Here is a 26,354-nt window from a genome sequence, read left to right as displayed (position 1 = left end):
ATATATATATATATATATATATATATATATATATATATATATATATATATATATATACATATACATACATATACATATATATATATATATATATATACATATACACACACACGAAATGTTAATAGAAAACACTACAACACGTCTTTAAAAATAATAAATATCAGACTTGGAATCTGACAGTACTGTTTGTCCATATTTAAAATATGAATCGCAGTTGGAGTTACTACCAGTTTTCTTTCTTGCCACTGGAGCTCTAAAACAACCATCTGACGGAAGATTACTGCACTGTAAAACAGTCAACTTTATCAAATGAATGAGTGTAGTTAACTTAAAATTTACTGAAAGGTAATTCTACTAATTTAAAAAGAGCTTTAAACTCCATGTTGAAGGTAATGAGTTAATTAAATCCCTTCAACCTTCATTACTTCAACTTAAATGAAGTTCACAGTACTCGTATAGATTAGTTTTTTTCACTCAAATGATTTGTAGCAATCGGTTTCGAAGTTGCCTTAACTTATTGGGTTTTACAGTCCTCAGTTGGTTTGAGTTCTCTTCATTTATTGGGTTTTACTGTGCTCAAATTGCTTCGTTTACTCAAATGGATTTAATCCCTACCCTAATTAAACACACCTGAGTTAGGGCTGGGCGATTTGGCCTAAAATCAAAATCTTGATTAATTGAACATGTTAACTCAATTATGTTTAATTAACGATTATTTTATTCATTTTTTTTTGCCCTCATAGTTCACTAACATGTTTTATAAGTCATCTAAAGGCATCTCTGGTGCAGCTTCCAATCATCGACATTGTAGTGCAAATTAAGGCTTAGGAATGAGTCCATCATCGTACTTGACCAGAGATCAGATGTGGCTGCGAAGTGGCCGCAGAAGCAGAAATCAGCCACAGCCTTTAACAGAGCGGGGTCATGTTACATGTAGGGAAAGTAATTGAAAAAATCATCCTGGAAAAATTTGATCGATTAAAGGTTCTGAATGTCGATTTCAATTACTTTTCGATTAATCGCCCGGCCCTAACTGAGTGCTTTAGGCTTGTTTGATACCTACAGATTGGAGCATCGAAGCAGTGCTGGAACTAAACTCTGCAGGGCTGCGGCCCTCCAGAAATTGAGTTTGAAACCCCTGGTATATATGGACAATAAACACAATAAAAGTATATTTTTTCAATAACTTCAAATCTTATACGCTCCAAATCTTCTTGAAAATGAATGTATATTTGAGCCTTAAAGTCCTAAAGTTAAGGATAATGACGTGATTCTTTTCATATCAGCTGTGTAAATTAAAATCTGTAGCATTTTAATTTCATCCTCTAATATGAATATGAAGCTATAACTGACAGAGCTAATAACATCACTAACACTGAGCTCTTCCATTGTGCATACACTTGTGTGGTTCAGTTGCATATTTAGGTTGTCAAAGCATGCAAAACAAAGACAATAATGACTATTTAAAGTGATACTGTCAAATAGGAAATACTTTTTGACTAACTCAATGACCCATAATCATGATGTTTGCTTATGTTGTCAGATGTCTTACTGTTAAGCCACTGTGATCTTAAGCATTCATCAACTCGTAGTCTTTTTCTACTGTAAATTTACCTGTATACAAAATACATTCTATTGCTGTAAATCATTTGTCTGCTGAAGTCTTTATTGAGACCACAAACTAAGCGGTGAAATTAAACCGCAATTTTAACAGCTGTAAAAATACTTCCAGCAATGTACCCAGTTGTTTACCCAGATATATAACAGTAATTACTGTACAATATATCTGTTTTATTTGAGTCTCCGTCGTATGATCAATACCTCTGATCCGCATCATCAAACAGAACGAGCCATAAAGATCATTATAACAAGCAAACACAGTGCTTCACTACAACATAATTCTCATTTTAATTATTGAATCACACACATTAAGTCATGTACAGAATAATCTTGAGGCTAATATCACACACTATCAGACTGTATCCAAAAGTGCTGTCATAGAAAACACTAAGAAAGCGATCATTTATATATATATATCTATAAATCTGCAAGTATTAGAAGTGACAACCAAAAAAAAAATCGAATTCGGCAGACAGATATTTACATTGTACGTGTGGTCACCAAGTACAGCGGATTGGCATGTTTAGTGAGTGAAAAGGGTGCGAGAATCAGACACTAATACATTAAAATGCTGATGTATTTTGCCATGAGGGTTACATGAGTGAGATGACATTAAGTGCCCTTAATATACGGTTTACCTTCGAGACGAATATAGCTTTAGCGCTATGTGTGAACAGTATGATGCATGTGTTCAGTCTGATATGCTTGATGAATTGTGAACAATATAAGAAGTGGAAAGGGAGAATGTGTGGTCCAGCGTCTGCTTGAGCTGAGTGATGGCTTTCAGGAAGTGCACAAGTATGACTCACACACACAAAAGTTCTGTTTATAGAGCTGATGTCATTCAGTCACTCACATCTTTATGAAAACAGGGGGAAACGAGGACTTTCTGCCTCTCAGTCCCTCCTGTTTATCTCAGTTCTTGGCCTTTCCTTTACCCCTGCCTTTCCCCTTCCCAGAAGGCCCTGGTTTCTCTTTTTTAACATCTTTTGCTGGTTTAGTTTCTTTCGCTGGTTTGGACTTTTTCTGCTGCAAGAATGGGAAGAAGAAAAAAAAGAAATCAGGAGAACAATTGTGTTGCATTTTAATGATCTTTTATGCAAACAGGTAATGAGAACATTATGTGGTTCGGGGTCATGTTCAGCAAGCGATTATATATATATATATATATATATATATATACACAACAGTTCTGTCTGGATCTTGAATCTGATTGGCTGATAGCTGTGCAATATTCTGCAAATAACAGCACTCGTCCAGCCTCTTAACCCTTCACCCTTGTTTATTACTCCGCCCACATACAGCAACAAGCAGAGGACACTACAGTTTGACAAATATTGCTGCTGTTGGACAACATCATGTACTTTTGAGGCTTTTTTAGTCGAGAATGCAGTTGTTTAGATTGCAACTCTGCAGTTTATTTTTAAGGACAGTGCCTATTTTGAATATTTATAATTTCTGAGAGACAGCGCATCGGCGGCCATTAGCCTGTCATTGAGCAGAGCAAAGATGTTATTCATCCACAAGATGGTGGCAGAGACCACATAATAAGCCCTTAGAGGCCGATCACACTGAACGCGCATTTACGTTCTAAAAACGTGAGGCAAATACTGAATCAGCTGGGTATTATAAGAGAGTGTTGCTGTTGATATTATTGTATTTTTAAAAAAATAATATTGTGATATTCAAGATTTACAAGTCATACAGCACTGGATAACTCAAAACAGCAACCACAAGTCTCTCCTTCATCTTCAAAAGTCTCCATTGTTGTCCTGACAACACAAACACTGCAGGCGCCTCAATGGAACCCATCCCCCCACCCCCCTCAAATTATTATTGAACAGGTAACTGACTTTCTAAGTCGATCTCTTTCTCTTTTGTGTTTTAGTGCATTATTTATTCCATAGTAATTTTAGTGTATTGAGTGTGAGATGGGACTCACATATCAGGAATGTATGCATTTTGTGTTGGCCACTCTTAGTTTAACCCTGAGTTTTGGTTGGCCATCTGTTTGTTTCTATTGAGTCTCCTGTTTTCATTACTGTAGACTAGTTCAGCAAACAGAAAAAAAGAAGAAATGCCCGCATGTGTTTTTATGTTTAATGTTAATAATTTTTTCCTTATCGCAAACACAACTGCAATCTGTTAGGACTTTTTAAGGCCTAAAATTTAGCTTTTAAGATTTAAGACATTTTAAGACTTTTTTAAGACCCCATGGAAAACCTGGAAGTACTGATTTTCAACAAATGGACATCTGTTAGGTTTCAAAAGAATGTTTTTTTTAAATGGACAATAGTCCAATGGGTTTGACATTACATTTACATTTTTGTCTAAACTTCGTTATTTGTTCTCCAGTTCATATATGATTGGAAAAACTCAATGAGAGCTGCTCGATTACCATTTTGAGATTTACCTTTATCATTGCATCTGCGCCAGGCCCATCATCTTCTTCCTCTTCCTGCACCTGAGACTCATTGTCAAGCTCTCCTAGAAGCTCAGGGTCAACAGCACCTTTACGACTTTTCTTCACCACTTGTAAGGAGTATGGCGTAAGATGGGATTCTTTGTTGTAGGCTCTTGTAAACGCAGCTTTCACCTGCGAAAAGGGGAAAAGAAAAAACTGAGCTGATGGGGATAAAGTGTGGCACAGAGCACCTCCAGATGTTTTACAGTTAAAACACAATTAACTCAGACGGAGCAGGCATCTGTCAAAGCAATGAACTGTCAACTGGACCACCGCTTTTTTTGTCCTGGAGGATTTCTCTACAATATGCTCAGCAAATCACACACACACACACCTTGGAGTCTAGTTTAGAGTAAGCATCCGGCTGTCCGTCCCATGTGCTGATCTCCATCATGTTATCAACATCCTCTTTAATGATGTCATAATCATCCATGAGCTTCACGCTCTGATTGGCTCCCTCTGAGCCTAGGGACTGAAGAGGTTTTAATACTGCTGAGCGCAAATAGGGCAGGTAATCCAGATTTACTGCTTCCTTACTGCTTAAGGTCCTGCAGGGGTGAAATAGGAAAGATTTTAGGGTTTAATCGAGACATCGTCGTTTGAGTAGAGTGGGACAGGAAGTGCTTGTGTTTGCTCACTTGAGGCTCATGTGTGAAGCCAGCTCCTGTATAATGCGGCTGTGTTTTCCTGATGAGGAGAACTTGCCCAACCAACTTGGGAAGCTTGGGAACTGACTCATGTAACCACGCATTAGTTCCCCTGGCAACACGCTAGCATAGATCGCCTGGGAATAAATGCACACAGATACATGAAAAAGCCTGATTTGTTTTCACTGATCTATACAGAAACGACTGAACTATGAGAACGAGCTTTGTGTTGTGCTGCAATAGTATTTTATTGATCTTTACTGCCTTCATTTGAAAACAGCCACTTCAAGGCCTGATTATATCAATATCGCTACAGCAGTTAAGGCTGTTGGCTGTATGTTTGTTTGTGGACACGGATTAGAAGACTATTAAAAGTATGCTACCTGTGTGGGAAGCAGAGACCAGGTCTGTTTAGAGCGAATCTGTCTGTCCACTAAATCTCCATCGCAAATGCTGTCCGCCGTTTTACTCAGCAACACCAAATGACTCTTCAGATTTCCCCTGACGAACAGAGATTGTCACATTGAAACCATTACACTTTACAACTGACTTTCAAAAGGACTCTAAACAAAACTTTATGCACAAGTTAATGTTTCCTAAATGTACAACTCTAACTTGAAGCCCTGACTCACAGTAATCTGTTTTCAATTTGTTCCTGGTTAATGGGTAGAAGTTCAAAATACCTAAAAAGCACAGTACTCAATAGAAACACCTCATAGCTTATACTGCTGCATTTAGGAGGATGTGTAAATATGCATGTTTTCCTCAAAAACACAACTTAAATTACAGTGGTGAGAAATTTAGTTTAGAGAGCATCTTATAAAAGCAATGTGGATGTTTGCATGAGGTCTACATTTCAAAACTACAGTCAAATTATGTGGCATTTATTAACACAGTAGATTGATACCTGTTTTTGAGAAATGCGGCATGGTTCTTAGGTTTTGTTTACAGTGAACTGTGGCCTTTAGTATACGCTAGTCAGTTAAATGAATAGTACACCCAAAAAATGAAAATGTACTAACCCTCAAGTGGTTCCAAACCTTTATGAGATTCTTTCTTCTGTTGAACACTAAATATATTTTGAAGAAAGCTGAAAACCTGAAACTAACTACTTCCATAGTAGGAAAAACAAATACTATGCAAGTCAATGGTTACAGGCTTCAAGCTTTCTTCAAAACATCTTCTGCATTTAACACAAGAAACTCAAACATGTTTAGAAAAAGTAAAAGGTGTGTAAATTATTTTTTGAGTGAATTGTCAATTTAATGTGTCAAACTTTAGAGATTACATTTCAATAGTGATGATACCTTTCAATACCTAGCTCTTCTCATATTTTTATAATGTATTACTTGAAGTAAAAAAAAGATTTTTAAATGTTTTGTTGATTTGGTAAAAGCTGTAAATGGTCTCTAATTGTTTAATCCATCCATATTCTGGGTGTGAGACTTGTGTTACTATGGCACATCTTGTAGTACATTTGCTTCTATACTGCATCCGGAAAGTATTCATAGCGCTTCACTTTTTCCACATTTTTTTTTATGTTACAGCCTTATTCCAAAATAGATTAAATGAATTTATTTCCTCAAAGTTCAACACACAATACCCCATAATGACAATGTTAAAAAAGAACTTTTGAAATTGTTGAAAATTTATTAAAAATAAAAAGCCTGAAAAATCACACGTCCATAAGTATTCACAGCCTTTGCTCGATACTTTGTTGATGCACCTTTGGCAGCAATTACAGCCTCAAGTCTTTTTGAATATGATGCCACAAGCTTGGCACACCTGTCTTTGGGGCTTTTTGCCCATTCCTCTTTGCAGTACCTCTCAAGCACTGAGTTGTTGTGAAGCCATTCCATTGATATTTTGGAGGTGTGCTTTGGGTCATTTTTCTGCTGGAAGATGAAACGTCGCCACAGTCCGAGGTCAAGAGCACTCTGAAGCAGGTTTTCATTCAGGGTGTCTCTGTACATTGCTGCATTCATCTTTCCCTCTATCCTGACTAGTCTTCTAGTTCCTGCTGCTGCAAAACATCCCCACAGCATGATGCTGCCACCACCATGCTTCACTGTAGGGATGGTATAAGCGTGGTGATGAGCGGTGCCTGGTTTTCTCCAAACGTAACGCCTGGTATTCCCTCCAAAGTGTTAAATTTTAGTCTCATCAGACCAGAGAATTTTGTTTCTTTCAAATTCCAGGAGGGGAGTGGCTTCCGTCTGGCCACTCTACCATACTGGCCTGATTGATGGATTGCTGCACAGATGGTTGTCCATCAGTAAGGTTCTCCTCTCTCCACAGAAGCACACTGGAGCTCAGAAAGAGTGACCATCGGGTTATTGATCACCTCCCTGACTAAGGCCCTTCTCCTCCAACCACTCAGCTTAGATGGCCAGCCAGCTCTAGGAAAAGTCCAGGTGGTTCCAAACATCTTCCACTTAATGATGATGAAGGCCACTGTGCTCATTGGAACTTTCAGAAAAGCAGAAATTTTTCTATAACCTGCCCCAGCCTTGTGCCTCGAAACAATCCTGTCTCGAGAGGTCTACAGACAATTCCTTTGTCTTCATGCTTGATTTGTGCTTTGACATGCACTTTCAAACCTGGGACCTTATATAGACAGGTGTATGCCTTTTTAAATCATGTCCAATCAACTAAATTCATCACAGGTGAACTCCAATTAAGCTCCTGAAACGTCTCAAGAATAATCAGTGGAAACAGAATGTACCTGAGTTTAATTTAGAGCTTCACGGCAAAGGCTGTCAATTCTTATATAAATGTGATTATGGGGTAAATGCCATTATGGGGTATTGTGTGTAGAATTTTGAGGAAATAAATGAATTTAATCCATTTTGGAATAAGGCTGTAACATAAAAACATGTGGAAAAAGTGAAGCGCTACGAATACTTTCCAGATACACTGTATATAATGAACCACTTGTTGTTCCACTCATTTGCTTTGATAAAGGTGTCTACTAAATTAAGCAATGTAAATATAGATAAAATGTTTAAGTGTTTGGTTTTGCTGTAAAGTCATCTTTCTGAATGATCCCATTGCAAATTCAACAAAATTAAAATCAAATGAAAATGGAATAAAATACAATATATAAATATTTAACTTTACTGGTCAACTCCAGAATGCATGTATAAAACTCACCCTGCAGCGGCTGGTCGGACATGCAGGTAGTTTTCTTGGACAAAGAGTGGTGCTAAAGAGTAGTCATGAAAGAAAAGGTCTGATTTGTCGATCAAAGACATGTGAGCAGTTTCCTCTCCTAAAGCAAACACCTTTCGACAAACATCAAATGGACCCTGCAAATGTAAACACACAAACACTGTCATTCTTTGCAGTCTTTTGATACCATTAATCCACCTGTGCTCATGCAGTGTGAATAACATATTTATAACAAGAGTGTGCACATACTAGTTTCATGTCCTTCTTAGCATTGTTAGCATCCGCTTTGGCCTGGTCATAGGTCATAACTTTGTCTTTAGCTGACCACATGCTCAGATTATGCAGCACCTAGAAGTAGATGTAGAATAACAGATGTGATGTATAATCATTTTAAAGTCTACAACAATTGGAGTACCATACACAGGCTGATAAATGTGCTGGATGACCAATACAAGCGAACATGCTTATTTGTTAAAATCATACCTGCCGAATATCCTGATTGGATGCCAGGATGACTTCATTAAGTGCTGGGGGTGGGATCTTCAGACCCTCTTTGAAAGCTATAGACATCATAGCTCCCTAATTGGACAGAGAGGAATCTTATACATTTTTGAAAATAAAATTTTGTTACATTAGTTCATCTAAAAATGATTTACTTGCTTCTATGTACTAACCTGTAACCACTGACTTCCATAGTAGGAAAAACAAATACCACGGAAGCATAATATTTGTTTCTCCTTGTATGGAATTCAATAGTTACAGGTTTTCAACAGAAAGAAACTCATGAAGGGTTATAGCCACATAAGGGAGAGTAAATAGTTTTAGTTTTTGGGTGAACTACCCCCTTCAAATGTGTTTGTTACTGTACAATAGCACTATATTGATAATGTTAACTAATAACATGCACTTGCTATAGATTTAAGCAGGTTTAATGTAATTATGCTGTATTAACTATATTTTAAAGTATGTGTACTTACTAGGGCTGTGCGATTAATCGAAATCGAATCACAATAGCGATTTGAAACATTGCATCTAGCTAAATCGCAAGAGGCTGCGATACGAAATAGAAATTATTTAACTTCCCCCACCCAGATCAAATGCGTGACTGCCGTCTGTGTGTGACAGTTCTACTAGACAATCGAGTGAGCACACTTTCGTTCTGCCCAATCGGTATTGCACAACCGAACTGCGCGGAATACACAAAAACAAACAGAAATGCGCAAACGAGTGGGATGATGGCGTCTGGCACTTCAGAAGCATTAATAGACTAATTAATATCAAAGAAACACAGCATGCCAATAATACGGGAATATCTTGGTTTCAAAGTCACAGACACTGAACAAAACCAGGTAATTTGTAAGAGCTGTTGCAGGATTGTTGCCACAGCACAAGGAAATACAACAACCAGCACCTAAAAAAGCACCACAGGCGGCTATATGAGGTGCATCTTGCTAAAAAGTCAAGTAAAAGTATCACCAGTGACGCTCAATCTAGTAGCAAGCAAAGTACAATTTCAGAGTTGTTTGCTAATATAAGTTTATATCTTTTTATTTCCACTCACTGCATTTTTTTAAAGTAAGCTACAATACAGATTATTGAGCTGAAGCTTAACTAAAAAATTAAATCTCAAATCAAATTGAAATTGCAATATCTGTCAAAAAATACATAAATAAAAATCGCAAATAGATATTTTCCCCAAATCGCACAGCCCTAGTACTTACCAACACTGTTTCTATATAAAAAAATTTTAATGTATATTTTTTAACATTTATATATATATATATATATATATATATATATATATATATATATATATATATATATATATATATATATATATATATATATATATATATATATATATATATAAAATGTTATCTTTCCTACCATTTAGAGGTAATTTACATAAGAAAAAGTGGCACAGTGGTCATGAATTTAATCATGCTCTCAAAATATCTGAATTTGTCTGATAGTCACCTTGATCTGCTCAACACGGGGTCTCTGAAAGCGCAGGTCATAGCAATAATTGGCCAGTGAGCGGATCTTCTGATGATTGCGGTCATTACACATACAGATGATGGGAATCTTTGACTGTTTTATCAGACCAATCATCTCCTGTTTGGGTGAAAGACAATGGAAAAAAAGTCAAGCAGCACAATGACACATAGACCTGCATTACAATAGGTTCTGTGAAAAAAAGGGTAATTACTGCCATCTATTTAAAAAAAATATTTGAAGGAATTAGACATTTTTGAATGAAATAGACTAAATTATTGAATACAAATAGCCATTATTACAAAACTTCAGTTTTAAGTTGACAATGTCAACTGCATGACTGAGCCAGCACTTTATTTCACTCACAGCCACTGAACTGAAAGATTTTAACACAATCTAGTCTATTTGTGTTGCTTGAGCACCACCTCTGGTAAGGAAAGAGAATGCAATGGCATGTCCTGTATATCTACCTGTATTCCTCCTCTGTCTTCATTTCCTGCCATGCCGTCAACCTCGTCCATTATGAGGACGTGTTTACTGCTCACTGTCTGTGATGCACCTGACACCATTAAACACAGAACCATGTTTATATTATAATCACCACAGTTCAACTGAAAACCATTTTGCAGATGTGATCTGATTAATTGTGTATTAATTAAGCTAATTACCGGTGTAGAAGTTCTTAATGCTGGTGTTGTTAAGTGATTCTGCGATGACCTCCTTTAAGCTGTTCTTACTGCGGGTGCAGCTCGCATTCATCTCCACATAGCTGTAACCCAACTCCTGCAAGCACATGTGGAAACTGTGTTAATGCATTAACAAAAGCAACAGACACGGTGCGCCAGTGCATCTAATGATTTAATTCATAAACATATTAAAAGCTTACACACACACACACACACACAAGTTTGTTTTTGTGAAAAGTGGGTACATTACATAGGTTTCCATTCATTTTATACAGTCCAAACCGTATATTGTATTGCCCTCACCCCACCCTTAAACCCAACCATCACAGGAGACTGTGTGCGCAGCTTTACTCTCTGATTAAACTCATCCTGTGGGATTTATAAGCTTTTTGAGAAATAAGGACGTCACCAATGTCCTCATATTTCACCTCCTTTTTGTAATACCCGTGTCATACCTATGTCATTATACAGATTTGTGTCCTGATATGTAACAAAAACACATATACACACACACACACACACACACACACACACACACACACACACACACTGGTTTTGAAACACAGTCAAACAAAATGTAAAAGTTGTTTATGTGTGAGAATGAACTGACCTCACAGACGAGAGCAGCAGTAGTGGTCTTCCCAACACCAGGGGGTCCAGATAACAATGCAGCCTTGAATCCAGAACCGTCATCTTTACTCCCAAATTTACCAAATTTGGGTGCTACACACACACACAGACAAACACAGAATATGAACAAAGAAAATCATATACTATATATACTATACACTACATCTACTATATACTACTTTTAAAAAAGGTTACATAAAACCTTAAGCCCAAGTCATAAACAGCATTTGATGAATTTTATCATGAAGTTTATACATTTTTATGAGGTTTATTTTAACAAAAATAAACGGCAGTCAAAAAAAGCAGGCTCCTTTGAGACTAAATGTGGTGCATCTGATTGCATTCAAGTCAAAAGCATGTTAGATTTACATTTATAAAAATATACACATAAAAAAGCCAGTCTAACATGACTGTGGGTCTCTGACATAATCAAGAAAACATAGAAGGGCATTCATGCACTACACAATTTTAGGGATGCCATCAACAAAAGAACTTCTTGGTCGAATAGAAGTCATTCATTTTCAGCCACGAGTCGACTGATCAGACTTGTACATGTAATCTGATTGGCTGATAAACAATACAGTGTGCAATAATGTTTTCAGGCATTCACAACTAAAGTAGTACCAGGCTGTTTTGACTGCATTACAGTTCTATATCGCTGATTTACTTCAGAAACTAGAACAGCCAAGTTTGAAGACAGAAGGTGTGGTAACCATAGTATAAGACAAATAATTGACCTTTAGAAAATAATGCCTCCTGCATAGCCTAATGCATCCTCAAACACACATAAACTGGCAGAAGTAATGATTTGAATGTAAGTAAAACCTGTACTGAGACTGCATTATTAACATTTTAATAATCTATTGACTAACTACTGCTTTGTTTGACAAAAAAGTATTGTGTTTGTTTATATTATTTTACAAAAGCACAATGACTTTGTTGCTATTGTAAAATAACACAAATAAACCTAGAGTCTTTACAATATATACACCAATATATTCTGTGGATTTGTTTTAATAAATCCTGTGACTAAGCAAATTAAAAATGTTGGTGGCCAAAGCCTCTTTTCTTCGGCTAATGGTATTTGACTATTTTTTTAACTATTTGAGTATTGAAAATGTTTACTTTGACTATAGGGCAGCCCCTGCATATTCATATAGAACAGGAGTTTCCAAACTTATGCTACATCCCAATTCCCTTACTATCCGTCCTAAATAGTATTTGAAAATAGAATTAATAGGTCCCAAATCGTAGTATGTTGAAAAGATTATGCCAAAGGGTCCCGGATGGTTTACTAATTCCTGTAAAACTTTTAAGTGTAAAACCATCCATACACTAACTGCTGATATTGCCCACAGTACATGGTGCATTGGACGTTAATTTGATTAGAAGTACAAACGCAGATAAAAAGTGAAAATAAACTACAACCATGATGGATGCGCGTGACCAACCGTCAAATAGAGAGGCTTCAGTAAAGATGTTTGTTTGACATATTGTATGAAGATATTTAAATCGTGTTTTCTGTCTTATATTTCATCTGCAACAACACTACTTAACTTTTAACTTATATAAAGACGTGTTTGGACATTAATGTCTGAATGCATAACTATCCAAATACCTGAGGAGATTTCTCTGCATGAAAGACTCGTGAATGGGAGATTAACGTGCTGCTGCTTCTTCAATAAGGTAGGAAAATAAAGCTGCGGTCACACCGGGCTTTGTGTGTGCTAAATTCGCCGTACTGCGCTGCAAAAAGGGGCGGGATTAAACAAGATGATTAGACATTAAAAAAGCGAGCAATTGCTCCATGTTTTAAATTTCTGTCCAGAGAGGTCATGTTTTGATCCTCGATTGGTCTCACGCAGTCAAGTAATGCGATTTTGCACCAAGCTTGAACTTTGCACCGTAGCAACCTGCGAAACTTGACGCATGACCTTGCGTTTCCGGTCTGACGCATTCGCGTGCGTATGAATGGAAGTCTATGGGAAGAAAAGTCAAATGTGACCGCAGCTTGAAGTTGACAGAAATGTGGAAGAATGACAGGGCTCATAACTAAGCAACACAACGATCTGTTAATGAGGAAGTATTGTGTCCCAAAGCTTGCATACTCTTCTGTCACACACTCAAAAGTATACATTTTTCCTTCACAAAAAAAAAAAAAAAGTACATACTTGGGCGTATAAGTGTGCAAATTGGGACACAGCATGGGTCCTGGAGAGTTTAGGACACCAGCAGGACACCAGAGTTTGGACACCCCTGATATAGAACTTGTACAATGTCATGCCATAACATGCCATTCTATATATGGGTGAAAATGATCAGAAACTGAGCAGTATAATATGCTAAAATTTATATACTGTGCTCAGCGTAACTGAGGACCCCCCTCACAGATCTTTTTTTTATTAATATTTTAGGATGCTTTGCAATATTATAGCTGTCAGTACCAAAGCCAACACTGGAACTAATCTAACAAAAATAAATGATAACACCTAAATTAATTTCATGGGGAAAATATTAAATACATTTTTCATAAACGGGAAAAATAAAGAGAAACGTATACATATCAAATTTAGTTGAAAGGATTGTTTTAGCAATAATAGTTTGAATTTAATGTATTATTTTTCTATTCTTAAAGTTTTAGGTGACCAAGCTCTTTTAATAGATATAACCACTTAATAAAACTCTTTTGTTTAAATGCACCAAACATTATTGGCTATACACACTGGAAAATGGATACAAATATATATTTGCAAAAGTGGGTGTACTCATTTACGCTAGGCATTGTACAGCCATTAGAAATTCTAACTCTTTCCTTACACTATAAGTGCTTCATTACCTCATTAATTGGGAAACTATTACAAAAAATATATTTAAAAACGCATGTCGTTATACTATGGGGCCATTTTAAATCAGTAAAAGTGAAAAATTGTGATGTCGATGTTCAGAGGCTATTACATCAGCTGCCCGAATATCAACATACACTGAAAGCACTGACCTGGCGCTTTTGCATTGCCACTGTGGTGTTTATGCCAGCTCTGTAGCCAACGTAAGAGCTTGTTAGCGCAACTCTGATCCCCCTGCTGTCCAATCAGGTTTTTCAGACTGCGTGGACGGTACTTATCCACCCACAACAGGCTGCTCCCATCATTCTCTGGGGCAGAGTGGGATACAGGGGATGCTGTCTTTGTTTGATCAAAGCTCAAGCTCTTTTTGACCTCTGAACAAGAGGCCCCACGGGCTCCAGATTTAGAGGCAGATCCAGGCTTAGACCTCCCCCCTGAAGAGCTTCTCTTATTTGGGCTCGGCCCTTGTGGCGTGGCCTTCTTGGCTGAAGAAGCGACTTTGCCTCTGGAGTCTGGAGTCCTTGTTTTAGAGGATTTATTCTACAATATAGAGCATACAGACAGATCATCAATGCACCGAATTCTTGTGGATGCACTAGGCTGAGCAAAACACTTTTGATTATTTTCCTGCAATGTATATTGCAAAATGATAACTTAAAGAGCTACACTCTGAGGGCAATTAATGATCCAAAAATGACTGCTAAGAATTTAAGGGAGTTCATCAAAAATATATATTTATTTCAAAACGATGAAAAATGACTCTGAGGACCTTGTGCCTGTAAACCATCCCTGCTTAGCAGGATTAAACCTGTGTTAAAACCACTTGTACTCTTTACAGGACTAAATTAAAAACAATTAAGCATCATCACAGTTTAAATAAACAAACAAGCTTATACTGTTTCCGACCGATTCAGCATAACTGCAATATGATTTTTCTTTTTAATGTGAAATAGTAAGACCTGCAGATTTCCCTGTTAAAAATGTCATTTAGGTTTTAGCTCGTTAATTTATGGACATTAAATCTTGTATTTTGCGATATATTCAACGGAACAGCGTGCAATGGAGTGCAGATGAAAGGGCAGATAGGAACTGCCTCACCTCTGATTCAGCTGCAATCTCATATTTAGACTTCTTGCCTGGTTTGGTTCTTATGAGATCCAACAACTCGTCTTCATTAATGATCTTGGTGCCGAAACTTTCCGCCTACAGATATTAGAGTTATGTGAGCACATTATGTTACAAAAACAAAAAGATAAGCTGGAATATAATTGAAATAGAAATACGCAAACACTGATGCTGAAATAAAGAGATACAACAACATGCTGAAGACATAATAAGAAATTAGAACCTTCTCAGTTTTTGAGACTCCGCTGTCTCGTCCCAGAACAAGGTAAGTGGTTTTACGGCTGACATTTCCTGTCACTTTACCGCCATATCGCTCTATTAGTGATTTAGCCTCATCTCTCTCCAAAGACTCTAAAACACCAGTCAACACAAACACACAACCCTCCAGACAGTTCTCTTCTCCCTAAAACACACATAAAAGTGATTAAGCAGTTTAGAAGTATAACTTGATTCCTGGAATCAGAATTATAAATAGAAATGACACCAAAAAGCTTTAACCGTTTACATGAGGTATTTAGGTGTTTTTACCTGTGGTATGTCTTTAGAGCCCAGAGCTCGTGGTCCTTCTCTGTTTAGATAGCTACGGTAGGCTGATGAATTTGCCCGTTTTTTCTCCAGGTCGTCAGGACTTGTATTCTGAAATTCAAGGGAAGATTTGGTTTGCTCACTCGAGGATTAATATCCCTATTTTAGTAAATCTCCTTTGACCACACAAACTGAAACGTTTTGTATGAAATCAAACTACTCAAATCAAATACTAGACCGTAAAATAACACTGTTGTAAATCTAACATTGAGCTTTTAAGTATCTTCTAACACAGCAGTTGTCAATTCTGATCCTCACCACTCCCTGATCTGTATCTTTTGTATTCCGCTCTCACTGCTTCTGAAGGTCCATTTGACAGACATCACAATATATTCTACAGTGATTTCAGTTCGAAAGAAGTGTGTTTAATTTAAGGGGCATTAACATGTGCTAGGCGTGACTTTTATGCAAATATCATGATTATAGAAAAATGATCCTTCACAGTTCTGTAATCATTTGAACATGCTGCAAACTGTGTAGTGCAAATCTTTGTTTTTAAGTGATGTAAAGTTCAACCGTAATACAGTTTCTTCATGGACCTCTCTTCTATTGAGCTGGTTATATAAATCAGGTGCGTAAAAAAAAGGCATGGGCTGTTTCTCAATTTCAAGAATGCAGAGAACGGACTTGCGTTCGAGGACACCAATGCTGCAAGGTCACCTCGAAAAAACTAAATTGGGAGACGGTGAGAACACAGAAGGTGTGCTCTGAGAAATGAGATGATGCGTTCTAACCAAGCAGCATCCTCCCGCTCTCCCTCATGAAGCAAATACGGAAATAACTGAAACTGCAATTGCACTAGTCCTGGCTCCATAAAAGAGCAAATTTCTCTTGAGCCCACTGTTAAAACGGCCAACTTTACAGCAGAAAAAAATAATGTTTACAGTCTGGTACAAAGAACGATTTTGGTTCATATAGCTAACATTAACCTTCATGATAAATGTGAGGGGGGTGAATTTATAACTCATCCGTTTCGTTTATATTAAGTTATATTAAGTCTGCATTATTAAGGGCATGGCCACATGAATGACAGCTAGATCTCGCTGGTCGCCGTCACCTCACCTGAGCTGATTCCGGCTGATTATCCACTGAACTCGGCATATACATCGTATTTTTGTGTTGTTTTATGTGGCTTTACAAAGTCAGTTGCTTTTTAGAAATTATTTCTTACATTTATCAGATAATTTGGGATGCTGTGTGCACTTAATTGTGTTCACAAACCATTCACATGGCCTCCATTTCCCAAGTGAGTAAAATTATATACTTATATACCATCTCTATAAATGTATTTGTTTTATTAAACATAATTTATCATTTATATTTTTCTTTAGACCTGTCATGCACTCCAGAATCTGAAAGATTGACTAGTAGGCTCTAGAACAGGCATCCGAAATGTTGTCATACAGTGTTATAAGTGTTATACCTGGATTTCATCAATAAAAGCCTTGCATTTATTAACACAGACTATATTTGAAGTATTTGGAAGTAATTTGCGCTTTCCCCCTGTAGAAAAACATCATAAGAACAATGCTTAGTGGCTCAATGTATTACAACAGTGTTCTTAAAAGACTAAACACTTTATTGATATGGTACACAACCAAGCACATGTGGTCAGAACACAAACGAGTCGCAGGTAATGAAGTATTAAGCGTTTCTCCCAAAGAAAAGCCTGTCTAAGTAAAATGCTAGCAGGCATCTGTAGCTGTTTGGTATCCCCTGGTCGGTGTGATGACGCGCAAACAAAATGGCGACGGTTGGCCATGCCTCCTTATAGCTTTTTTTGCATTCATTAGAAACCTTTGAGTGACGTCACGGACACTACGTCCTTATCTTTTACAATCTATGTTTCTTACTTATGGTCACATGACCGTCACGTACTTTTACAAAAGATTATTTAAACATTACAGAATTCATACACAATTTATTGCCTTTCCCCTTTTCAATATATATATATATATAACATGAAAACCTTAACATAAAAACCTTACAAATATACGTTGCACAATACAAATAAAACAGATTTTTGTCTGAATTTCTGCAAAGAAAAACCCTTAATATGTTTTTGCCTTTGTTAAGATTTGCATGTTAATGTTTATTTTCAACCTCTTTACTTAGGGAAACTCCTGAGATAAAGCTATATCTCTGAACTTCAATAATAAGTAGCTATAGAATGCTGCGCTTCCCACCTCCTTTTTTTACTCCTAGTTTTGGAACTGAACTTTGACGGTTGATGAAGAACACATATTGAAAAACAGCCATGGAAAATGTGTAGAACAGGGGGGTTGCGAGGACCAGGATTGAGAACTGTTGCGCTAATGTAATAATTAAGCAGCATTTGCAAATGACATACCTCTGGTTTGGTCGGTGAGGTTTTACTGGGGGCACTTTCACTTTTAGGTGTGGACAAATTTCTTGATTTTGCCACTCCTGCGGAAGCACTTGCTGTTTTTGGCGTAGCTGCACGCTCTGAGCTAGTCGGAGAGATGGGCTCTTTCTTAGGAGAGATCTTAATCTGCTTTGCACCTTTGTCTTTTTTCCCTTGCTCATCCCGTTCTTCCTGGCGTCTTTTCATTTGAGCCAGTTTGGAGCTGGTCTTCACAGGACTTGTTTTAGGGGACAAGTCCTTTATGGGCTTGACATCTGAGGCAATTGTATGAGAGCTGCTCTTGGATGGGGAGTCTACCCGAGCCTAAGAAACAATAAGAGACAAGTAAAAAAGCAATGTACTTCTTTGCTAAACATTGATTTTCATTTTTGTTGTTATAGAAAAGGGTTTAAGTTTAATGGATAGATTTAAAGATTGGCCAAAGGGTTATAGAGCAAAAATTATGCATATTATTATGCATAATAACATCTGATTAGAAGTAGCATTAAGACAATCTCTAGACAAATGTGCTGCTCACCAACCTTTTTTGGTAAGGGAGCATCATCCAGCATGGCTAACGTCCTTGCAAATTCCTCATCATCATGAATCTGCTTTTCCAGCTAATACAAACACACACACATACAAGGTTTTGCATTATGATTTCTGCATGAAAACAAACTAGCTAAAAAAAACATATACAACATGCTGTGTAGCATGAAATGATATAAGAATATTCCTGTATAACAGGTCGAACACTCATTGAATTTTCTTCTGCAGATGCTTGTGTTTTTATTCTAAATATATATTCAACTTTCACATTCATATCCTTAATTACAAAACTGTACAATTTTACATAATCAAATTGTGATTATTATATGAGTAATATTGTGCAATAATAAAAGTGCAGATGGTCTTGAACCAACCTCCTTGTCTTCATCCATCTGAAGTTCTTTTGCAATAGCTTCATCACTGAGTGACTCATCAGTTTCCAGTGGCTGGACAAGATCAAAAAAAGGTTTGTGAACCTATGACATTTTAAACAAACATCTTACATCTCCACATGGGAATTTCAGCTCTAGAACTGTCTTCTACATCACTTTTACACACATGATTCAAACAGTAATAACGGTGATGCTTGTACTGTATTATTGAAACCAAAGTCCAACAATGACTCCATTAGAAGTAGCTGATCAACCACCATTGCAAGCACACATTGAGCAGTGGCACTTTAGTTTGATACATACTACAGATGAGAATGGATAAGTGTGTAATTCCTCTTTATTCTTCCACCTATAAAATCCTCACTATTTAAAAGTATATGGAAAGAGTATCTGCTTTTGTGATGTTTTTGTACAGTCATCAACACAGATCAAACAGCTCCAGGGTCTTTACCATGAAGCTGGATGGCCAGGTAAGTTCCAGTTCAGTCTGGACCAGCTCTGTACTAAAGGGACCATGAAATGTATTTGTCTTTTTGCAGTGATCGGGGCTATAACAACTTGCTCCAGAGCAGGTTATGTTTTGGTTTAGAGAACTCAAATATAGATTTAACAAATCAGGTGTGTGCAAGCTGACACATCTCTTACACAATAAAGAGATTGTCCTAGTTTATCTTGCTCCAAATTAAATGTTGCTTTGATGGTAAACCATTTTTAAAAAATAAACATCTGGCATTTAGCAAAGAAAAATGATTTATTATAATTAATTTACATGATATATCTCATTATTATATCCTTAATCTATTATACAAGCCATTGTAGGTTAAGTTTTTAGTTTAAAATAGCATAAATATACACTCACCGGCCACTTAACGCAAATTTCTAATCAGCCAATCACATAGCAGCAACTCAAAGCATTTAAGCATGTAGACATGGTCAAGACAATCTGCTGCAAACAAGCATTAGAAAAGGGAAGAAAGGTGATTTAAGTGACATGGCATGGTTGTTGGTACCAGGTTGGAGGAGAATGGCCAGACAATGGCCAAATAATCACTCGTTAAAACCAAGGTATGCGGAAGAGCATCTCTGAATGTACAACACATCGAACCTTGAGGCGGATGGGCTACAGCAGCAGAAGATCTTACCGTGTGCCACTCCTGTTAACTAAGAACAGGAAACTGAGGGTAAAATTCGCACAGGCTCACCAAAACTGGACAATAGAAGATTGGAAAAAACTTAGCCTAGTCTGATGAGTCTCGATTTCTGCTGTGACATTTGGATGGTAATGTCAGAATTTGGCGTAGACAACATGAAAGCATGGATCCATCCTGCCTTGTATCAGCGGTTCAGGCTGCTGGTGGTGTTGTAATGGTGTGGGATTTTTCTTGGCACACTTTGGGCCCATTAGCACCAATTGAGCATCGTGTCAACGCCACAGCCTACCTTTGTATTGTTGCTGACCATGTCCATCCCTTTATGACCACAGTGTATCCATCTTCTGATAGCTATTTTCAGCAGTTAGCACACCATGTCATTAAGTGTGAATCATCTCAGACTGGTTTCTTGAACATGACAATGAGTTCACTGTACTCAAATGGCCTCCACAGTCACCAGAACTCAATCCAATAGAGCACCTATGGGATGTGGTGGAATGGGCGATTCACATCATGGATGTGCAGTCGACAAATCTGTGGCAACTACGTGATGCTATCATGTCAATATGGAGCAAAATCTCTGAGGAATATTTCCAGTACCTTGTTGAATCTAAGCCATGGAGGATTAAGGCAGTTCTGAAGGCAAAAGGGGGTCCAACCAGGTAGTAGTAAGGTAAGGTACCTAAAAAGTGCCCGGTAAATGTATATGCATAGCATGTAATATAAATAAGCTTTAGAATCAATAGATAAGGGGTTGAATCTTTTTGAATTCAGGATTTTGAATGTTTTAATATGTAATAGTGAATCACATTGACTGCAAAAAGTTAATCACGGTTTCAAAAATGAGGTATTTGCAAAGTAAACGTGGCATTTCCGAATTTGTTGAGGCTTTCATACTGGTGGGTTTTTCTACATCAGAGTCTAAATCAGCAGTCCGTAGAATGTAATGAAGACACCCATTATTCCACACTCAGTCACAGTCATCAAACTATGCCTTTGTTCGTTGTAAATACATGCCCCTAGTAGTGAAAATTACATACTGAGCACGTTCAATAATCAGTTTATGAAATTCGGTATGTAGATAAACTTACTATATAAAATATAAACAACTACACCATAATTTTGATATGCTTTACTGTAACTATATAACTCCTACTGCTACTATAAAGCTAAAATACCTCCAATTGTTTTGTATACAAAGCTGCAGTGACTTTACTGCAACTTTACTTGAACTCATTTGTGAGCTGTTTTTGACACACTCATTTAAGAAAATTTTAAACCCTGTTTCAAACCCTGCTGGTTGGCTGTTTGCTACTGATGTCAGGCCTCCATATCCACACTTGGGGCCAATTTTAATTCTGCACCTTAGCCCTTTCACTTTCACTACCCATCGCATACATATGAATGTACCAGTGTGTACCGGCCCTAAGGACTGGCAAAGTATGGCTGTTTGTAAAATACAGCGCCAATCTGGCGGTAAATACTAAGCTCAGAATTGATTAAAAAAAAAAGAATCAAAATGCAATCAGAAAGATACAGATTCTATGCAGAATCATTTCTCGATTCGCAATGCATCGATTTCTTGTCCCAGCCCTAATTTTAAGCAAGCAAACACAAACAATTTTTATTCTCTGTACTCACTGCCTTCCTCTTAGTGCTGCTACTAGCCACCATTTTCTTCTCCGACCTCTGAACACTTGAACTCCCAAAGAAAGCCATTACTGAAGTGGGCATCTGTTTTGGTGGGGTTGGTGCCACCTTTGGGGAAACGGTGGGTTGAGAACTTTTCACCCCTCCCTTCACAATGCCGGGGGATTTGGTTGGGGATTTACTGGAGGAGACTTTCGCTTGTTTTGCCTTTCCTGAATCTGACTCCTTCTTCCCTTTAGCCATTCCATTCTCTTTAGGTTTGGGCTTTTTCAGAGTCTCAAATGTACCATCCGAATCTGAACAAATTTACAGAGAGAGGGAAAGTTATAATGCTGAAAACCTACTAATATTGCATGATGAAATTTATTGGATGACTTCCTCACCAGAATCAGACACATAAGTTACTGGGTGTTTCTTCTCTGTGGGGGTAGAAGTCTCTTTAGTGCTCTTTTTGGTTTTCTCTTTCACCTTCTTCTCTTCTTCAGAGTCTAAGATAAGATGAGAGAGGAGAACATCTAAAATCAGTGTCATATCAAAATCCAAGACTGTCTCAGGAGGGGGTTTTATTATTTTTAGATGCCAAATAGTATGACTTGATCCAAGACACCCTTGAGTACTTTTTTTTTATTTTAGATCAAATTGAAAGATTTATGTGTTTTGAGCATCAGTTAAGACAACGTTAGCACCTGTCAGCTTTAGTTGTGGATAAACCTGGATAAGTTTGAGCTTTTGTCAGCTAATTTTATCTTTCGGTTCTTAAATAATTTTTGGGGTGGGATCAAAATTAGTGACGTAGCGTGAATTTTCTAGTGAAGTGATGATGCATCGGTTTCTCATTATTATCCACAGCCGAGCTTTCTTATCCTATGAGAAGGCCCTGCTTCTTAATTATTTACGAGAGCATGTGCTTTCTGAATGCAAGCCAGACCTGCCAAGCTGTGAGACCCAATGACTGGGTGAGACCGAGTCCATGTACAGTAAGCAGTATTTAGCCGTTCATGAAGGGTTGTATGTGTTTGTTTCCATGATTCACCGGGTTTGATGCTTGCTTTCCCCCACGATGCTGTCAGGGCCGATACAGCAAAGCTGTTGGTTTGCAGCAAGCAGTTTAGTCGGGAGAGCTGTACGAGAATTGGCGGATAGTGGACTTTGTCTTTTATCAGATGATTTTGTTTCCATTCAGACACATCACCTATATCTGTGCTGCTGTATTCATCTATTTTTAAAATCCTCCAGATTACCAGCAGGGCTAATGGTTGGAATAGATTGGGAAAGAGACCTGCTGTACTGCTCCGTGTCTGCATTCAGACCCGGGGATTCAGGAGGAGAGAAGTCTTCCTCAGTTATAGTGTTTATATAAACATGAATATCTTTATAATAATATAACAAATTGTGATTATATGTATATGAAATTACGAATAACATATGTAGCAGGGCATTACATTACTTACTGTTTATTTCTTTACACTTTATAAATTATAAAATCATGTGTCTCATGGTTTGTGTCTCATTTTGTGAGCTAACTGACAACAGTTGTTCGCTTCCCTCTTTCTCCACCTGCTCTGCCGGCCACGCCCACTCCTCCCTCTGCCCGCAGAGCTCCACACCTATTATGAAGCAAAATTCTGAGGTAGACTTGAACCGAAAGAGGGGGGTTTCATGGCCCTTTAAGTCATAGGGCTCTATCATACACCCGGCACGACGCAAATGTTGTTTGCTAGTTTCAGTTTGAAGCAAGTGTCATGTTTTGCACCATGCTGTTTAAATAGCAAATGCATTTGTGCTCATACGTGCACCCATAGGCGTTCTGGGCTAAAAAGGAGGTGTGTTAAGGCGCATTGCTGGCACATTGCTATTTTAAGGATCTAAAATAGACCACAATAGACCAGCTGAGAGCAGGTCTAAAGTCCAGCGCAGAGCGCTTTAGTTGTGCGCCTCGCTTACACATTGCTTAATACACACAGGATGTACAGAAATATCTTTACATATGAAAAAGAATTAAAGGAAAAAATTATTACAAAAATTACTTTCTACACAAATATAAAAACCACTGCCTACATGCCGCCTTTATCTCGGGGGGGCTTTTTCAGTTCATTCATGACAATTTACTTTTGTATAATGTTATTATTATCATTAGTATTATTTATAATATCCATATTTATATTTGTTTTATTAAAAACAAGCTTAGATTTGCCCACCTGTCAGGTTTTGGACCATATGGGGCATAGCATGTGTATTGGGATATAACTCAGTTTTTCATTTATTTATTGTTCATTTATTCGTTTGCTGGAAATTAGAACTGAATTTAGAAATAGTTTAAGCAAATCTTTGCGCTTAAATTAATTATGTATAAGCTAATAGATGTCTGTGTGTACAACACATTTCCCTATCCACGAAAGAGTGAATGTGAGCTCATTCTCACGCTGCAGATGCTGATGTTTAAATGTTTTCTCGCTAATGAAGTGCTCAGTTTTTTTCCACTTACAAAGTCTGCCTTGTAAATAGCAAATGCGCTATGGTGCAATGCAACTGACTCTTAAAGGGAATGTGAGATGAGACTCTGATTGGTTTATTCTCAAAACACACCTATAACTCTTTAAAAGAATAAGCTCAACCCTGTTAGACCTTGCGTTGCAAAGTGGATTTTTCCGTCCTTAAAATAGCAAAAGTGGATTTTGACACGCCCTTAATGCTTCTGCACCCTGCGCTTTGGACTTAACGCCTAGATCGTTAAAATAGAGCCCCTTATCATCAATCATTATAGCCTTATAAAAAAGTTATTTTAAATGGAACTCTAATCTAAACAAATATTTCAGGTTTTACTTATTAAATATTATTTATTTTTACTTTTTCAAAACATTTTCTGTTTTGTCTTTCTGTCAGAGTGTCTTTATGAGTTCTCCATTTTGAAAGCACCCATTCTATTCCTAAAAACGTTAGGACAGTCTTCTCCTGTCTGGACTAATTTATTGTATGTACATAACAGAATCCATATCTTAGCAAGACTGATTATCAATGCATCAATGTTTAATAAACTCTGAATATGAACCTGAATCAACTATAACTCTTTTCTTCCTTTTTGAGCTAGGTTTCTCATCAGATGTGGGGCTTTTGACCTAAAGAAAGAAAGAAAAAAAGAGAGACTGTATGACACTGCACGATGGACACAACATCAGCCTGCAAATGGATGTCGTTCACATGTCATTCTACCTTAGGTGTTGATTTTTGTTTCTTCTTCTGCTCTTCATCAGTACTTGTGCTTCCATTCAAAGCTTTCTGGGCCGCAGGTTTGGCGGACGTAAAAAATCTCCGGATGTCCTGAAATGAGCATAGCTGAATTAGAGACTTGCGTACACACACAAGCCAAAAATACTCATACCCCTGACTTTTTTGTGCAGTTTTGTTCATATGTAAATACAAGCTGAGAAATGTTTTTTTTTTCTGAATTATGCCTCTTTGGCATTATCTTATTGTCCCAAAAATTGCTGGTTAAACAAGAGTACCTTTAAGTCATAATTTGCCGGGGGTATGAATAATTTCGGGCTTGACTAGTGTTTTTTTTTTTACTTTAAAATTACAAACGCTGTTACTAAACGTGCAGTGCAGAGCAAGTACCATAGTAACCGTATGGATGAAGTTGCTGTTGCATGTTTACATTTCAAAGTCGACAATAACAAACAGGAAGCAGGTGGTAAGGCACAAACACCTGCAGTTTACTAATATATAGTGAAAAACTGAAGCTCGTATTGACTGTCTGTTGTTGGGAAAGAGTCGATCTTGATCATTAAGTTCTTCCCACTTTTTATGTTTCACAACCAAGGCGTAAACAACAACACTTCTGAAAACAAACGACGCATACACGGACTCCCAATTTCAAAAAAGTCTGTGTATGATTTCTTATTTTTGTAGCTTAATATGCTAATTAACGCGTTACGTTAAAGGCTGCAAGTTTGAGCTGTTTTTATTTTAGCTTGATCAGCTACATTGACCTAGTCTCTGATTGTGTCTTTATTTCTACAGACAGAGCGTTAATGAAGCGACTCACCATTTCTAATCATATGTCAAAAACTTTTCTTTATTTTTGGACAAACTGCGGGCAGGTAGTGCTTCTCCAATCCTCTTTGGCGCCAATGATAATCAACAGGGAGGCGCAGTGTGATGACGCGCAGATGGAGAGAGAGAGGGAGACAAACGCGCGCAGCAGATGCAGAGACAGCAAACATGCTAGTCCTTCCTTCCTAAAACTGCACATTTCAAAATGGAACTTAAAATAAATATTTAAAAGTTGGTGAAATGGCACTACAGCGCCAACTATGTGTACTGTGAGAAATCATTGCAACAAATAATATATTACAAACTGAATCACAAAATGCAATTAATGATTCTTCATCATAAAAATTTATATAATTATTTTCAGGATAATTATTTTTTTAAATATATTCGGGGTAGATGACCAAATACACGTTTTAGTCGTTAAAACG

At 37.3% G+C, this 26,354-nt stretch overlaps 1 protein-coding gene across 1 annotated transcript; it reads right to left on the bottom strand.

Annotated features, from left to right (window-relative positions):
• Positions 1 to 1,645: 1,645 nt before the first annotated feature.
• On the bottom strand, positions 1,646 to 26,011 carry rfc1 (replication factor C (activator 1) 1). Its single transcript, XM_056459928.1, has 24 exons — positions 25,919 to 26,011; positions 25,084 to 25,191; positions 24,923 to 24,989; positions 22,257 to 22,361; positions 21,865 to 22,169; positions 19,055 to 19,126; positions 18,674 to 18,751; positions 18,117 to 18,455; positions 15,710 to 15,817; positions 15,405 to 15,584; positions 15,155 to 15,259; positions 14,209 to 14,596; positions 11,194 to 11,306; positions 10,566 to 10,680; positions 10,368 to 10,456; positions 9,880 to 10,017; positions 8,386 to 8,481; positions 8,152 to 8,250; positions 7,885 to 8,039; positions 5,115 to 5,232; positions 4,723 to 4,868; positions 4,419 to 4,632; positions 4,034 to 4,216; positions 1,646 to 2,649 (listed from the first exon to the last, which is right to left on the bottom strand). The coding sequence occupies exons 1-24, from the start codon at positions 25,919 to 25,921 to the stop codon at positions 2,536 to 2,538; spliced, it is 3,438 nt and encodes a 1,145-aa protein (XP_056315903.1). The 5' UTR covers positions 25,922 to 26,011; the 3' UTR covers positions 1,646 to 2,535.
• Positions 26,012 to 26,354: the final 343 nt, after the last annotated feature.

The sequence above is a fragment of the Danio aesculapii genome, chromosome 1 (assembly GCF_903798145.1).
Source record: "Danio aesculapii chromosome 1, fDanAes4.1, whole genome shotgun sequence".
Taxonomy (NCBI): Eukaryota; Metazoa; Chordata; class Actinopteri; order Cypriniformes; family Danionidae; genus Danio; species Danio aesculapii.
The sequence above is the reverse complement of the archived record's forward strand: the minus strand, read 5'-3'. Positions and strand labels throughout refer to the sequence as shown.